Raw genomic sequence first — 17,884 nt, forward strand, 5'->3', positions numbered from 1 at the left:
TACTGAAAATGAAACTGGAAAACAGGCTCTCTCTCTTTGAATTGATATTTTTAAATCCACCAGAAAAATAGACCGTGGCATCTGTGGTGGAAAGGGACCTATAATACACAGACATACGCACACATTTGTTGCACATGTGTCTGCCCTCTTAACTCTTCTCCCTACCCTAACACGCGTCAATACAATGAAAGAGGAAGTACAGTGAGACTTGTAAAATGAAGTATTGTAAAATATTACTAATCTCGCTTAACTATAGGGCAGATGTTGCTAGATTAGTGAACACTCAACTGCCAAAAACTTTGAAAGAAATTAAATCAGTTGTATTCCATTCAAGTAGGTATAACTACCATTGAATTGTTATTGTAATTAATAAAATAATTATAAGGAGCTATCTTGTTGGTTATACAAATGCATGTGAAAAGTATCTCTAATTAAGAACAAATACTTGCACCAACAGAGTAAGATGAAAAGTACTTCAAACAGCTCATATTATCAGCCGTAGGTAAAACATGCCCCTTGTGATGTTATTTACTTTACTTAGCCTCCACTATACTAAAATTGCAAAAAGCTATATTTTTTTACACATTTATTTATTATGGATTTTAAAATAGTGGAGGCTAAGTGGGGTTTTCTATGTTTTCCAAACTAGTTAAGAAATCAATGGTTTGAGATACTCTGTAACAAAAAAAGAAAAAAAAAATACTGAAGCAAAGTTGAAAACATTTGAGAATGTACAGAAGGTGCATTTAAAGATTAGCTTCCCATAGGTAACCAAAAAATAGCTGAAAATACTGAATTATAGCTATTAAAGGGTGTGACGTCTTTACTAACAATACTGTGTAGCACATGCTAAATAAGAGACTTGGTGGTTGTTTTTCCTCCAGTGATGTTCCAGATTAGATACATTTTTCCCCCATAGAGCAATAATGATTTTCAAAGAAAAGAAAGAGTGGGCTATGGTATAATGAGAATTAGACAGCAGAGTCAACTAGTGCATAAAATGATGAAAGAGATTAGAATAATATCAACATCTCTTGTATAATCAATCACTGCGAGTGTGTCAGCAAGTATGAGGCCATCTCCTCCTGTCAATACAGCCGAGTCGACAATTTGGGTAAGGGAGGAAGTCCTGCACAGTCAAACATGCCTATCAACACTTCTTTTTTTGTCTCAGAACAACAAAATTCTGAGACCAGTTCTTTGAGCGAATGGAAATTTATCCAAATGAAAATCAAATGATAAGTGCCAAGAGAATATTCTTTCTTTGGAATTCTTTCAGTTCTTCAATTTAACCAGCTGGAATGAATTTTCAAGTAGCATTCTGCTCAAGCTTTTGAAACGAAGGACTTTCTTGTTAATTGGGAAGCTATATTTCATCAAAGATGAAAACAGTGCTCTTGGGTTAGTGATTCTTTGGAAAAAAAAAAAGAGAAAAAGAACCATTTGGTGGATATTTACCATAAATAATTTCAGAACCTGTATTTCAAGTATGAAAGACTAAACTGTAAGCCTACACAGCTAACTAAAGAAAAACAGGAAAATTCAAATACCAGTGCTATTTTAAGCTCTACATAAAGACTTGCCATCATTGTGTTCTCTCATGAGAGGAATATGTAAGGATGAAAAAAGTTTTAAAATATTGATTATTAATCTTCAGAATCAAATATTGATATAATGGAGGCTTCTGGTTTTCTAAGGTAAATAAATTGGGTAAGTCAGCAAATTTAAGCATTCTTTATTGTTACTTTAATATGTATTATTGGGGCTAGAGTCGAGTGATTGTCAACTCAGAAAGATTTAGCAGGATAATGAAAACTTGCCAAGAAGAAACATTCTGAAGACTCAGATTTTCAAAGCAATCTACATGTAGGCAGTACTCAGCTTACTGTTGATATAGTAAATAAAGTTGCTACAGTTAAAACTTAAACTGACACAAAATTAGGCAAACTGTCACAAAGAATGTGAAATTTTTTTTAAAATTAATTATAATGAAGTATTGAAGAAATAGTTTTTCCATACTTCTCAAAGGGATCACTCAATAGATGGTCTGAATGACAACTGTGTGTTCTGCTTTAAAATAATCTTGTGGTAAACCATTTTTGTAATACTATTTTATATAGACTCATCCGTGTTCTGTACCTCGCTATATGAGATGGGAATTGATAGCAGCAGCCAACATGAATTGGGGATAGGCAGTGAGGAGGGAGACAAGGTAAAGAATGAGCGTTACAACAAAAATAAACACATCAATTCGTCTTTGAGACAGTCATTAATATTTTGAGAAGACTTGTGTCCACTGAAAATTTCAGGAAGGACACCTGGCAACACTACTAGGCAAGCTTTATCAGTTTTTGAAATAGTGGAATCAGCCACATGATTGTCTGCCTTTCTGAAGATAAGCAATATACACATATCCCCATAAATTCATAAAGTGTGTGAGACAGTCAAAATATCAATCCAAAATAACAATAAAAAAATGTGTGAAGACATATGCAATTCACAAGGCAAGTACTTGATTTGGGAAAAGAAAGTTCCTTGTGCTAAGGCATATTACAGAAATACAAATTCTAAAAAGCTGTAATTATTGATATTTATGATGTCTGCTATAAAGTGAAATTATAATAGGACTGCATTCAAACCTCAGAGTCATCTTTTTCTTAAGAGAGTAGTAATAGTCATTTCACAAACTAGTCATAAATTTCACGGCAAAAGTAATAAACAAACTTTGGCTGATTTAATAGGTGAAACTTATCAACACATCTTTTGACAGCAAGTGAAAGTAATAATAAGTTTACATGCTTATCCAATGGACAAAATTATATAAGACCCAAGATCTAGTTCAAAACGCACTGTGCAAACATGCTTAGGTCAATAAATTTTCAACAAGTAAATTGTACGTGATTTAGTTTCCAAGAATTCTGTAATCTAACCTAATGTGCTAGATAGAATTTCAAAGTCAAGTTAAGAAATTTTACACTGAGAAAAATAACAACACTGAAATTACTAATTTCAAATGAACTTTCAAACAAAAGGTAGTGATTCAAGAGAAATAAACCCACATAAAAGAATGCTAAAGTCAGAACAGTCATGTAAAATAAATTGTGATGCCCTACTGTATTTTCAAAATATTATAATGTGGAAATACAGGATACCCTTTACTTTTATGATGAGTAAATTGTAAATATTGTGAAGAGTCATACATTTTCGAGTACTTTTTTCTCCTTGCACTTTTAACTGTACTTTTAATACTGATGACTTACAACAGAAAGGCATCGCACTATGCAATATCCAGTATCTTTAACAGTTCCATTTGAACTCTAGCTGACGCCCCTTTTGAATGCAAGACGTCCAGGGTAGGGTTCTGGGCAGCTGCAGCTCTGAGATGGAATGAAGTTACCTTCGATGAAAGGCCCCTGGAAAGTTCTGTCAGGACATGGGGCCAAAATTCAAATTTTCAGATCCTGACTCTTCAGTGAGTAATGAAATTATTTAAACAATGAAGGGAAAAACTCTGTAGAGGTCTGCTGACAACACCCAATTCATAAGGAAAGTATTTGAGTTGGGAATAGAAAGTTCATTATGCGAAGGTATATTATAGAAATATAGATTCTAGAAAGTTATAATTATTGATATTAATGATGTCTGCTATGAAATGAAATGATTTATAATGGGACTGCATTGAAACCTTAGTGGAGTTTTGAAATTTAAATTCATACAGTTTTTCTTTCTCTTTTTTTAATATTAAATGGAACAAAATATAAAAATCTCTGCTAATTTTATTAGGATTTCAAAAATGTCACAGTGGTAGTTTTAAAGTTTCTAAGTTAGATATGAATGATAAAATATATAAGTAATTTCCAAATTACATGTATATTGTAACCTACCTTGACATGGTGGAGAGGAGTGGAAATAATGAAACCAAAATAGATTTGTAGCAGTAAAACAGAAGAGTGTAGAGCACGCGGTAACTGGATGGTACTGACACAAAACATCTACTCCAAAGTGCTGTTAGTTCCTGATGAGCACCTTGCTGTTCAGAAATTGACATTTCAAGAGGTTAGGCATGTTCTAAACCCTCATTTTTACAAAGCCTCTCTGGTTTAATATGTTAGTTCACACCCAGACACTTTCTTTTCGTTATTTATTCAACAGTTGAAGTGTGAAATCAAACAAGAATACAAAGATGCGGTCACACTGTGCTCCCTTGAGACATAATGTGGAGGCAGAAGAGCACAGCGGTTAAGAGCCCTCGTTTTCCTCATCTGCTCTTACTTAGAAGTATGCCTGGCACTTGGAAGTGTTCATTAAATTTTAGTTATCTATCATGACTTTAACTACTTTTAAAAACTCGCAACGCAAGTCATCTTCACCCTAATTATTCCAGCAGGACTTACTGGGAGTTTAACAAGCAAAGAGAGGAGAAACATACATAATCCAACCTAGGAAAAGATTTGAAGAGTAAGTTTTCCCTGAAGGGGTGACGCATGAGCAGAGACTGAAACACTTAAGTCTGAGTTAGAGCAAAGGATACTAGAGAATGCATTCTAGGAAAATGCATCAAATATGTGGGATCTGTAAAAACTGTGGGTTGTGGCGAGTGAAGTGCAGAGGTGACTAGGAGAAGGACTGGTATGAGGTCTCCAAAGTGGATGATTATGTAAGCAGGGACCAGGTCACAAAGGACAAGGACACTGGGTACCATGGTAAGAAGCTTAGGTTTATCTCCTTTGACCTCCTAAAATTTACACTCAGTGTCTTACTGTCAAGACACTCTTGTTTCAGAATCCCCCAAAGAATGGCACAAACTGATTAATATCTCTTATATTAGCCCTTTTCAATTGGTGGCAAAATGTTATTTCAATCTTATTATCTTTGCAAAAATGGTCATTTCCCAAATTGTGGCATTTAGTACAGCATGTAATGATATGTCAAATTATTTTTCAGGGAGTAATTGCTCAGAAGCATCTTGGAAGTCAAACAGAAATACAGGTGAACTAACTCATGTATTAAACTACAGTTGACCCTTGAGCAACCTCAGGGGATTTAATCCGAATAGAATTTATAGTCACCCTCCATATCCAGGGTTCCTCCGCATCTGGGGACTTAACCAGAAACTGTGTAGTACTGTAGCGTTTACTATTGAAAACTATCCATGTATAAGTGGATCTGTGCAGGTCAAATCCATGTTGTTCAAGGATCAACTGTACAGATTAGATAAATCAAGTTGCTTAATTTCCATTTTGAGAAATAGTGTGTCTATTTACTGAAAAAGAAAAAAAACAAATTATTCATTCTTTCATATTTTCACTGTATTGAAAATAAATTCCTAGGTTAAAATGATAGCAAATAAATAAGTATTTCTATTTTATTAAAAGCAAACAAACAAAAAAGTTTGAGTGCACTTCTAAAGTCAATTCTACCTCTGAAAAATGTAGCTGAGAAAGAACGTGGCCTTGCTGACTTTCAGTTGTGTTCTTCACCACTGGGTCACGCTGTCCTGTGTCTATGTAGCCCACAATTCAAAGACTTTTAAATATGTATTTACATAATAAATCGTATTTGCTGAAAAAGTTATACTGTAGCAATTTCCTCCTCCTTTGTAAAATTTCTTCAGTGATATCGTAACAAAAAGGGGAAAAAAGTTGGAATTTCCATCCTTTATATGTAAAAATCAAGTCCAACTCTAGATCCAAAAATTATCAGATTAATCCCATTTTCACACCATTTTATTTGTTTGTTTGGTTGGTTTTTTTGAAGGTTTAAAGCCATGGCTTTCCAATTGAATTTCCTTCCACATCCAATAAAGGGAAAAGACCTAGCAATAAATTCTGTACTTTTAATAGGATATTTATCTAATTGGTTTGAATCATAGATTCAATGATATTTAGTCTTCAGTTTAGAGTGTTAAGATACCTTTTTAGCTTTTCGAGAAAACTTTGTCTTGGAACTGGAACTACTTAAAGCTCAATAGCTCCCCTTAGTGGTATTCTGCAAGAAATTCACCAAGCAGCAGCTTTTATAATATACATAGGTATTTCTAAACACTCAGAAAACTGAACACATATTCATAATTTGAGTAATTCTCAATAAAATTAATTCTACTTGTGATTCTAAGGAGAATAGCCCTTTTATTAATAGCCCTATTACATTTAAAAGGGTGACTGAGCATTTTCTGTAGTTTTTATTTTTACTTGGAACTTAAATACGTAATACATAATTTTGGAAATATAATTCAGGTTCATTTTCTTTTCTATTCATTCTTTTTAATATATTTATTCTTTTCAGTACATATTTATATTTCAGCATATTTTAAAAAGACAATCTGTAACCCATTTTTGTTTTATATCTAAGTGTCTATTCCAAAAATGTACCTAATCAGAAAACTTGCCTTAAAAATTAGTAGGTACAGGAAGTCAAAGAACATATTTGATATCCATTAGGAAAAAATATAAGAAATTAAAAGATAAATCAGATAATATGAAATAAACTTTTGAGAGTATATCTTTAAGGAAATTGGATCTTCTGTTGATCTACAGCTGTGGTTTTAAATGTGGCTGCACATAAGAATAAGCTGGGAGTGAAATGTTATCAACTCTGGGTTCCTGAGCCCATCACAAGAATTTCTGAATCATAATCTCTGGAAGTAGCACCTAGGAATCTATTTTTCAAAGTCATCTGCACTTCGAAATCTGCTCTGCAGAAGGCCCTAGGAAGTGTTTGTATAAATGACTATATATTATTGTATGAATGGAAAATAATTTCAGAATCTCAAAAACGTCAATCACCTATTCAATTACATGATACTGATTTGCAACAAAATCCTAAATAATATGCAGTTATATGGTCTGCACAGAGATTTTTAGCTGCTCTTTTAAAAGTTTGTCTCAAAAATATGCCTATACTCACTTTATGGATTCGTATTGCTTACAGAAGTGTTTCTGAAATAGGAGATAAGGTCACATGTTAGAATATCCTGCTGGCCTTTCCCAACTAGTCACAGAAACATCCAAACTCAACCCTGCTCTCAGATTCTGATGCTTGTCCTTCAGCTTTCTGTACCATGGTCCACAGGACAAACTCCCCAAATGGCAATCAAGTCCTGCCTATCATTCCAGCTTCTCCGGGTCATATCCTATATATAGACTCTGATCAAACCAAGGAAGTCTACTTCAGTTCCCCAGATTCGCCATGTCCTTGCATGCCTTCATGCCACTGACATATTGTTCACTGCCCGCCGTGCCCTTTTCCTCTCATCAGCCTGGCAAACTCTCACTCATTCTTTAAAGCTCAGCTCAAACATCACTGCATCTGGGGATTCTTTTTTGATCTCCATCAGCAGAGTTCAATGCTTTCCTTGCTCTGTGATCAATAGATCTTGTGCATGCTTCTATTTTTGCATTAATGTGTGACTATATTTATTGTGTCTGTTTCCGTATCTCACTTGTATCCCCAGGTTTTAGTACACTCTTTGGCACGGGGTAGAGGCTTAATTCACGTTTGTGCAATGACTTAATAACATTAGCTTTCATTCTCTCGTGATTAATGCGTGCCATGCACTATGTTAAGTGCTTTACAAGCATCTCCTGCAACCCTTAAAAAGTTTAGCAAGTAATAACGATTATCCACATTTTAAATATCAGACAGTTAACCCCAAGAGATATCAACAACTTGCCAAAAGTCACACAACTAGGTGGCAGACCTGGAATTTGAAAAGAAAAACATGGTGTTTTTCTGACTCTAAAGACAGTGTTCTTAAGCATTACATTTCCATGCAAGGGCCCAGATTGAACATGAGTGTTAATAGCAATTTCTTTTTGATGGCTTTTATCCAAACACCACCTACACAGCTGGAACATCGACGTAAGATGAACATTGTTTCAGTCGCTAGAACATTCTACAACCCAATTCTGGCACATGTGTATGCATACACATACATAATCAATGAATAACAAAACACAAACATAGATTGTGATAACCGGAATGCTTAGTTTGCAATATGACCCAAAAAAAGTATACAAATGACTACTGACCACATCAGTGAAAAGTCACCAGGATAGAAAAAGAAATCCCCTTTAATGAAAACCTTACAAAATTTCCCAAATCGCATGTGATTTTTTAATGGACTAGAGCCACTCTTCCGCATTTCTACTTCTTGGACAAGAGGAAAATATATTATTTATGCAAAAGGGTAGTTAGCATTTCCAACCACTAACACATGGCCTGTAAAAAATAATAATCCCACTTTTCTGTTGTGCAATAGCTCTCTGTTGGGCAACAACGATGTACAACGTGTTAGTTTCCTGTTGCTTCAGTAGAGCCTCCCCTTTCACTCACCACCCAGACTAAATAGTTATTCCTTGGATAATAAAGCTATAATACTGAGTTGCAAGCTACTTCCAAAAATGTTTCTGCCTGGACTAAGAAATAATCATATCAGTTTGCTAATAAGCAGAAATGCAGTGTAAGTTGAGCATGTTGTTACATGTAGCTAGAAAACATATAAATCAATCTGTGACCAAGAAAGAAACAATATATTTTTATGTGTCCAAAACATTATGGTTGGGATCACAGCTGTAAGATGTTGGACCATCATCAAGAGAACAATGTCAAACACTGAACTTTTGGATAATTTCCATAAAAATAACATTTTGTTTGGGGTCAATAGTTTTTATGGAACTTTGGAATGATTTTCACTGACAGTATTTTTAGGGTTGAACTTGAACACCTCCAAAATGTTCCTCAAAATGGAAATATTATGTAATCTAACCTTTGCAGCCATGTCCTGAAAATCAAGCACAAGCCACGAAAACCAGCATTTCTCTCTTTCAAGTTGTGCAGATTTATGAAAATTAAATTACGGTACATATTTAAGAAAGAAAACTAACTCTTTGGTTTTTTTTTTCTATTTGGTTACTAATTTCACATCAGCACTTCAAATGTGTAAAGCCTGCATGAAAAAACAAAACCTTAATTTCTTCCATAGAAATTTTATCAATCCAGCAATATTCTTTTAAGTGAAAAGAAGAGTGGACTTGGTGAACCAGTGGACAACTAACCAGCCCTAGACATAATAGGCAACTCTAGTATTTTTTGTTCATCCCTACATACCCAAAATAATTTGACTGATACTTGCTTTATGGTGGTCTGAATTCTCATTCTTGCTAACTGTCCTTTTACGGTCCAGAATTTAGAGATGTGTTATGTTGAGCCCAACAACACAAGTTTTCATAAAGTAATTGAAAGGCTTTGCAAATATAGTCCCAGATAAAGCTAGCTGTGGTATAAAATCCAAGGAGACTGTTGGCCGAGTATACGTGTGTGGTATTAATAAGATTGGTTCCTAGAATTCCGTAACCAGAGCTCAAGAAAAGGAAAGCCAAACCACAGAACTCAATATTTGCAGCCTATTTCAGGATGTGAAAATATTTTGGTTCTCTCAGGCAAATAATTTCTCCAAAATACTTTTGTCCAAAGTGACTTTTTGTAGACAGAAACTAATTTCAGATTTTACATGGCTCAGTATGCAGGGATATGCCCAATCAGAGTTTGTCCCACATCAAGGAATAGTTAATTCCTAGTTTTCATTTACTATGATATTAATTTAAACCAGTAATTTCTCACTGGGATATGTGTATTAATGGATGTTACTAAAACCATGTGCTCAGAAATTATTTTATGCTGTAGATTGTACATGTTAAACATTAACATGATAATAAATATCTAGTCAATTCACTAATTTGAATTTTTTTTTAATTCATCTAATTTTGTGCCAGACCCATGCACTTTGATCAAATTAGTCTCTTCTTCTAAAACTGTTAATAGTTCCCCCAGGCCAAAAGAATAAAATTCATTTCTTCACCCTGGCTCCAGTCTATCTTGCAATATCCTTTCCTGCAACAAAACCTTTAAAGTCGTGCTGATTTCACTGTTTAAAATGCCTCAAAGTGTGAATCTGAACAAATCTATGCTTCAAAGGTCAAGGTCCTCCATGGACTCCAGTATATTCCAGAATCTACTCATTTGTTGATAGAGACAGAGTTCCTGTCCTTGTAGCTTATACCATAGGGTTATTGGTAAGTTACAGTCACCCCTAGCCCTGCATATAGAGAATCTGTAATGGAAATTGATTTCAACATAAAATAAAAATATAATTATTCTGGTATTCCTTATGACCCTTTATTTGCAAATTTGTTATGCAAATCGATTCTCTTCTAGTAGATGGCATGTAGATATATTGGCAGAGTGCAAATATGTAACAGCTACTTGGAAAATTCTGAATACAAAATAGTGCCTTGTGTAGGAGCCAGATTACATATACACATTAATAAATGTCTTAGATGGCAAGAAATCAATTTGCAAATTTCTATTAACTATCCATAAGTAGCTACCATGTAAAATAATTACTAAACTTACAACAAAAGAACCCTCCAGAATTCAGAGCTATCATTATTAATTGCTTCATTATACTTTGTGTTTCACGTTTACATTGCTTGAAATATAGCACAGCGTTCATAAAGAGAAGTTGAATGAATGATTTAAAGTGTAGATATTTGGTATCTCTGGGCATGGTATGCAACCTGAGAGAAATTCAGCTGGTTTTTTAAAACTTAGAATAACCAAGTAGAACATGATTGAATGTTTTTTTTTTTAAAGATGAACCCTTTCATTTCAGGGAAAAAAGGAAGGGAGAGAAAAAGAAAAAAACTTAAAGAAGAAAGTAAGGATGCAATACCTGAGAGCAAAGGTCTGGAGCCCAGCAGAGAAGCTCCAGAACAACGAGAAAACAAAGACAAACAGCAGCAGAAGAAGCGAAAGACGCAAGATAAACAACAGAAATCGGTATCACTCAGCACTGTACACTAGAGGGTCCCAGGAGATTGTCGTAAACTCGTGATGCTGCTATCTCAACCAGATGCCCAGGACAGGTGCTCTAGACATTAGGACCACAGATGGACAACGTGTCAGTTACCTCCCAGTCTAAACAACATTCCAGATAGTTGCTATATTCTTCATACAAGCATAGTTAACAGCAGAGCCAAAAGTTCAAAGAAGGGATGTTTTTGAATGGTTATCTTACGTGCTTCTGTTCATTTTTAAGAGACAAGAAATTGTGTACATAATTATCAGTAGGCGATAAGATGTAACAACATAATGGTGACATCTGGAGAAGCAACATCTTTTCCTTTTTTTCAAGCTATTGTTTCAAGAAGCAAATGATCATTCTGCATATTCAAAGATGCAGTATCCCTTCTAAAGAAATAGGAGATCAGAGGAGGAAAACATCTTTCATAAGACAGTGTTGTTTTGTCCAGGAAATCTAGAGAGTGCTCACATATTAGGGCCTGGCATTTGGAATCATAGGAATTATCACCACAGAAACAACTGTTATAAGCTTGGTTCTATTGCCCTCATTTGTCCTTCTGCAAGAAGCGTGAGAGTGCATATATTTACAGAGATAAATATACTGTACGGGATTGGAGAAAGGCAAAATGTGGAAGCAACCATAGAGTTGGAGATGACTTGTGTGCTTTACAAAACTGTGACGGGTTGTGACTACCTGGAACAGGTCTCCGATCTATGTCAGCTCTGTGTGGTTCAGCCTCTGCTACCCCTTGGGTTGTATAAGTCTGTAAACGTGTAGCTGTAACTTACTTCCAAAAACAAAATCATGCTTATTAGAAGGAAATTCTGATTTCATAGAAAACAAAAACTAGAGCAAGGAAAATATAACATGTTTGCAAAGTCATGTGTTTTCTTCCTCTCTCAACGAGGGGAAAAACAATCTTGTTACCTGCTTGATGGTCTACCTGGAACGAAAAGGGGTACTACTTTCTAACAAAGTGTATCTAATAGGGGAGAAAGCCACCACAATAAATATATTTGTTGATAGTTTTTCAAGTCTTGTTCATTTTGTTTTATTGTTTGTTTCATTGGAAAATTGTTACTCCTTGAGATTCCTGAATTAGGAAAGAGGATTTTGTATCCTATGTCATTCAGAACATAGTACATTTCTCAGTGTTGGCTTTTGGAATCCACCTTTATCTGAGCCGATGGAGATGTATTTGTAAGGTGTTAGGAGCCATTTATTCAACTTTCTTCTTATTTTAATTAACAAAATTCTACTTACAGATCCAGGGGCCTCCCTAAATGATTTCACTACTCCCCTTTCTTTGCTTAGAAATTAACATCTTTTTTGTATGTTGGTTCTTTCTGCATCTTGAACATTTGGCCTTTTCTTCTCCATATTTTCTCAGTCTGTGGATCTCTTTGGGGGATTGAAGTCACCCTAGCTGGAGGCCTTACCAGTATTTCACAGAGGACACAGCCAGCCCAGGGCAAAGGAGGCATGCACCCCAGAATCTCATGACCCACCTTAACCTTCCTGTTGTAATAGAAGGACACACAGCTACTCTGTCCACCATGCTTCCTAGTCTCTAAAGATCACTGCTTTCTGAAGAACTGGCAATGAATCTGGCTTCTGGCTGCCTATCTGTGGTCACTCTTTCTCCACCAACTGTAATGTTCCTGTGGACTGTTTGGCTAAATTCTCTTTTCCTCTTCCAAGATATAAAATTTTTGAATGATGTGTTTCTGTTTCTTACTCTGGTGTTTTCTTTCCTTGTCCACATGAGATGTGGTTCATCTGACTAGATCTATTCCCAATGTATAAAAATAATTCTATCTTCAGCTACAATTTATGTCACCAGGAGAAACAAACCTTTTCCTACAGAGCTACATTAGGTAGAACTATATGCCTATCTTCTAGAGCTTTTAGTGGTTTCAGTCACCATCTTTGTCCTCAATCTTATCTAGTCAAGCATACGTGGCCAAATTATTTTTGTATATTTTCCATGTTGATCATTGTCTTCATTCTTTCAACAAGCAACTACTGGGAAGGTCTATACCTGCATATGCAGTGCTGGAAAAAAGTTTAAATAAACCAGGACAGAACAGTTGTGGCAACTGAGTATCATGTCTTCCCATGTGTTTTGACTCAAGACTTATACCCTGTGGTCCTCCAGACAATGGCAGATAATCTAAATATTTGATGCAGCATGTAAATATAAGAAATATTACAAAGGAAAAAGAAATGAAAATTAGCATTAATATTCACACATTATGTGCCATATAAATGAAGACAAAAATAACATCAATTTTTAACTGCAATCTTCAATACACATGTGATAAATCTTTAGGCACATGCAATCATCATTATCTTCAAACTAGCAACCTACTCAACTTTGACCAAAATCTTGCAGTTAACTTCTGATAAAATTCCTGTAATACTCACAGAGGGTATTAACTTCCTGCTCTGGTTCTGTCTCTAACATCTGCTAAACTGTTGATAGTAAGGGATGGCTGGTAAATTTTTGATACAAAGAAAACCAAGGGACTGCAGCAACGTAAATCTGCCTATGTCTGATCCACACGCCTGCTCCCATCTCCAAATTCTGCTTTATAATAGAGAGGACGTCTCTCTTCTACAGCCACCCCTAGGTGTTAACCACCGGCAAATTACTTAACTGCTCTGGGTCCCAATTTCTTATGTCAGCATGGACGAGGTGGGCTAGAGATGACCACTGGCAGGGTAGCATGTGACCTTTTTGTTAGTTCAGGTGATTATCCTAATGAGCTCTCATTAGTGACAGTGTCCTTTAGGTTTCCCAACCCTGCTTTCCCAAAAAGTGGAAATGTACAGGCTCTTAGATGAGAATTCAAATATTCACCACTCAATATAATAATTATTCTGCGTATAAATATCAGTAAAAATAACAACTAATTCCACAAGTCACACATATATATCAATTTTATGTCTTAATTTATATGTGATATTATCCTTGTAAGTGCACACATGTAATAATTTCAAAGAATAAGTATATATGTGAGAATCATGGAAATGAAATGAATAATAGGAACCAAATGTAAATGCCCGTTTGTCTTAGATCTTCTGAAAACTGAGAAATTACTTATTCTTTAAAGTATGCCTTTTCTATACATGGGCTTAAAGACACTCCATTTTTCCCGTGGACGTATTTTAGTAGCAGAGGAACCGACTGGACTCTTTATCGGTTGGACTGCAGCTATTTCTGGGCAAATTGGTGGGGAACAAGACCTCTTTCTAAGGCTGATTTGTTACTTCTTGTAACGCAGAGTTCATCGGGTTCATCCTCCACTGAGCGAGCAAGGTTGCGTAAAGCTGGTGGTTGGATTGGCTGGGACTTTTCTTGTTGTAAGCAATAGCATTACATCTCACCTAGTAGATGTATTATCATTTTAAAATCATATTTCTATTTCTAGATTTATTAGAAAAAAGAAACTAAAAAATGATATGTACCTCCTTTGTGCTAGCCACTTACCCTTTGACTAAGTTACATAATGTAATTATCCCAAAAGCCTTCTGAGTGGGTTATTGATAGATATCCTTGTTTTAAGAATGAGGAATGTGAGGCACAGAGAAGCACCCAAACTCACACAACCAGCAACCATGAGTCACTTCAGCTCTGCCCATGCTCCTCCCCCACCTCATACATCTTAAAATCTTATTTATTATTAGTTACAAGAATGTCCATGAACACAGTATGGAAGGATGTTCTTGTAATCTGAACTGGTACCTCGAAAAAGAAGAAGCTGAGAGATCAAGTCACAGAGGCCTTAACCCAGGGTAAGATTCAGCTCTGAACCTGCGCTCAGAGTGACTTTGTATATGAGTGTGTGAGTGTGTCTGAGTCTGTGTATCTGTACCTGGGCTTCAGAGTGTAGGCTGGCTAGTGGGAGAATTGATGGAAGGAGGCAAGTGTGCTCAGAGGGAACAGGAAAAATGAGAAGAAGATCAGCGTTCAGACAGGAAGGAAATAGCAAGTATGACTCCTTGGGAAAGCCCTGCATTGCTGTGGCCCTTGATGAGTGTGGAGTGACTCAGTTCAGTTCTTTTTCAGTGTAAGCAGGATACTGGCCAGCTCTACCATCTTTTCCCTGAGTCCTTGTTCAGAGTTAAAATGATACAGGAAGAAACATCAACAGGTCTTTTTCACTATTGGAACTGCCAAAATAACTTCCTTCAGCTAATGCCTCACTTTCTCCCAGCTACTTCGGACATTCAGTATCAGTATTTTGTGATACTGTATGTTGCTGCAAATGGCATTATGTTGTCGGTTTTTATGGCTGAGTAGTATTCCATTGTATAAATATACCACATCTTCTTTATCCAGTCACCTGTTGATGGACATTTAGGTTGTTTCCATGTTTTGGCTATTGTAAATAGTGCTGCTATGAACATTGGGGTGCAGGTGTCATCCTGAAGTAGATTTCCTTCTGGGTACAAGCCCAGGAGTGGGATTCCTGGGTCATATGGTAAGTCTATTCCTAGTCTTTTGAGGAATCTCCACACTGTTTTCCATAGTGGCTGCACCAAACTGCATTCCCACCAGCAGTGTAGGAGGGTTCCCCTTTCTCCACAGCCTCTCCAGCATTTGTCATTTTGGATTTTTGAATGACGGCCATTCTGACTGGTGTGAGGTGATACCTCATTGTAGTTTTGATTTGCATTTCTCTGATAATTAGTGATATTGAGCATTTTTTCATGTGCTTTTTGATCATTTGTATGTCTTCCTTGGAGAGTTGCTTGTTTAGGTCTTCTGCCCATTTTTGGATTGGGTTGTTTATTTTTTTCTTATTGAGTTGTATGAGCTGCTTATATATTTTGGAGATCAAGCCTTTTCTTGCCCATCCTGTCTCTCAAGTAATTCAGAGAATAGCATATCCATCATAAAAACAGATTTTTAAAAATGAAGGAAAGAAGGGGGAGGCTATAGCTCAGTGGTAGAGTGCTTACTTAGCATGCACGTGGTCCTGGGTTCAATCCCCTGTACTGCCATTAAATAAATAAATAAATAAATAAATAAATAAACTTAATCCCCCCCAAAATAAAATTAAATATATTTTTTAAAATGAATGAATGAAAGAAGGAAGGGATAAACGGATGGAGGGAAGGAAAGAGGGAGGCAAAAAATAGTAACCACAACTTTGTTTATAGTCATTAAGAGTTGTAAGAACCTTAACTAATAAGAATATTTCATTAGCTGGAAAATCAGCAACATGGTAGTTTCAGAAGACAGAAGTACATGACCATAAAATAATCTGATACATAAACTGAAAAAATGTCTCACACTTGTATCTACAGTTGCATGCAATGAAAAGTAGTGTTCAAAATGATGTTGAGATAATCTAAGATATTGGATTATCTACTGAAGATTAAGTTTTACTTTTGGAAATAGAAAATTAGCAAATACATATCAGGAAGGTGAATAATAACTTTAATTACAAACGGCTTCTGGCTAATCAGGGTTTAACTGATGTACTAGCTTTTGTACTATTAACATCGGTTACTGTTTTAGTTACCTCTATCAAATTTCCATCACAAATAAGATTTTAAGCAAGAGATAGATTTTTTCAAAGAACTTAACAACTCATTAAAAAGTTTACAGAGGCACCCAACTTTATAACAAAATTTGAGATAATACAATACATTTATAAGGGCTTCGAAATTGTAAAGCACAATAAATATATAAGCTACTATTGTTACTAGCCAGTCGGTACCTACAGCAAACAACTGTAGATTGCTTTTTCTTTCTCCACTCCTCACACTGTTGACCTCATGGGAGACTTTAATCTTAGAGGAAATTATTTATATTCCTCCCAGGAAAAGGTTAATAAAAGCATTTTCCTGAGTTGGTCCCATGTTTGAGACTGCAACACGCAGCCTTTCTTCTGACATACTTTTCTATAGCAGCTGTCACTGGAACTATGTCAAAAGTGGGGCAGGAGACATCACTCCACTTTGTAAATTTTATGGGGCCCAAATACAATACCATAAGCTACCACTAAATCTTGATTTTATACCAGACAATTTTGAGTCAGTTGATGCTACTTTTGCCCCCAGACTAATCACACTCTTTATGGGTCCCAACCTCTCACAAGGTTCTTCAATAACTCAGTCAACCATCTAGCAATGACAGTCTCAAGGAAAATAAAATAAAAGAAGAAAATAAAAGAAAACTTATGATCCCCAAAGAATGGGGTTCTTTACTTTCATCCTTGCAGCTATTCACTGACAACCATGTACTGCCTCATTGCCTTTCCTTTAGAATGTTATGCCAAAAAAAAAAAAAAAAGCCACATTCCTAGCCTTGGGAAATGGGACCCTGGGATCTCCATGATGGCAACGTCCATCACCCTGGCCTGGAGCCTCTTTCTTTGCTTGGGTACTGTATTTTGTTTGGTTATGTTTTTTTGTTTGGTTATGGTTTTTTTTTTTTTTGGCTAGTCTGAAAAGGAAAAAAAAAACCTAATGATTTAAAAATTACTCTAAAAATAAGTTGGAGAAGAAATAGTTTAGTAAGTTCCCCTACTCAATGTAAAACTAAAGAAAGACATTAGTTTACACTTCTTAAAGCAGGAATTTAATAAAATCAAAACAAAAGGAAACTCAAAAAATAAAATAAAAACATTTGGTACTTAACATCCAAGAGATTTTCTTCATGTGGTAACTATTTAGAAGCAGGTCCTATTTATCACTACATTTGCCCCTACTGATCTTTTTCCCATAGTAAGAAATGGTTATGACTCATTTTAGGAACACATCAAATGCTACAGGAAAACGGATTATAGTTTTATCCAAACCAGCAGTGAGAATAATCTATGATTCCAAAAAGACATGGACAACTAGAGTCAGTTTAGGAAAGTGAGTCATTTTCATGCAAATGAATTCTAGCTTTCTTGATTGCCATCCTCCTTTCAAATGTTGAAGTTTTTAGGATGGGAGGGGAAGAAAATGAATTATTGTGGTAAACCAATATTTCTGCTTGTTGACTGTGGAAAATTTAAA

At 35.6% G+C, this 17,884-nt stretch overlaps 1 protein-coding gene across 1 annotated transcript in view; it reads left to right on the plus strand.

Moving 5' to 3' along the window:
• RSPO3 (R-spondin 3) overlaps nt 1–11,892 on the plus strand; it is a 76,883-nt gene extending 64,991 nt beyond the window's left edge. Inside the window, exon 5 of the mRNA XM_006200030.4 lies at nt 10,673–11,892. Coding sequence (XP_006200092.1) covers nt 10,673–10,863 — 191 coding nt within the window. The 3' untranslated portion in view covers nt 10,864–11,892. The remainder of the gene's footprint in view (nt 1–10,672) is intronic.
• The last annotated feature ends 5,992 nt before the right edge of the window (nt 11,893–17,884 follow it).

Source organism: Vicugna pacos, chromosome 8 (assembly GCF_048564905.1).
Source record: "Vicugna pacos chromosome 8, VicPac4, whole genome shotgun sequence".
In the NCBI taxonomy this organism is placed as follows: domain Eukaryota; kingdom Metazoa; phylum Chordata; class Mammalia; order Artiodactyla; family Camelidae; genus Vicugna; species Vicugna pacos.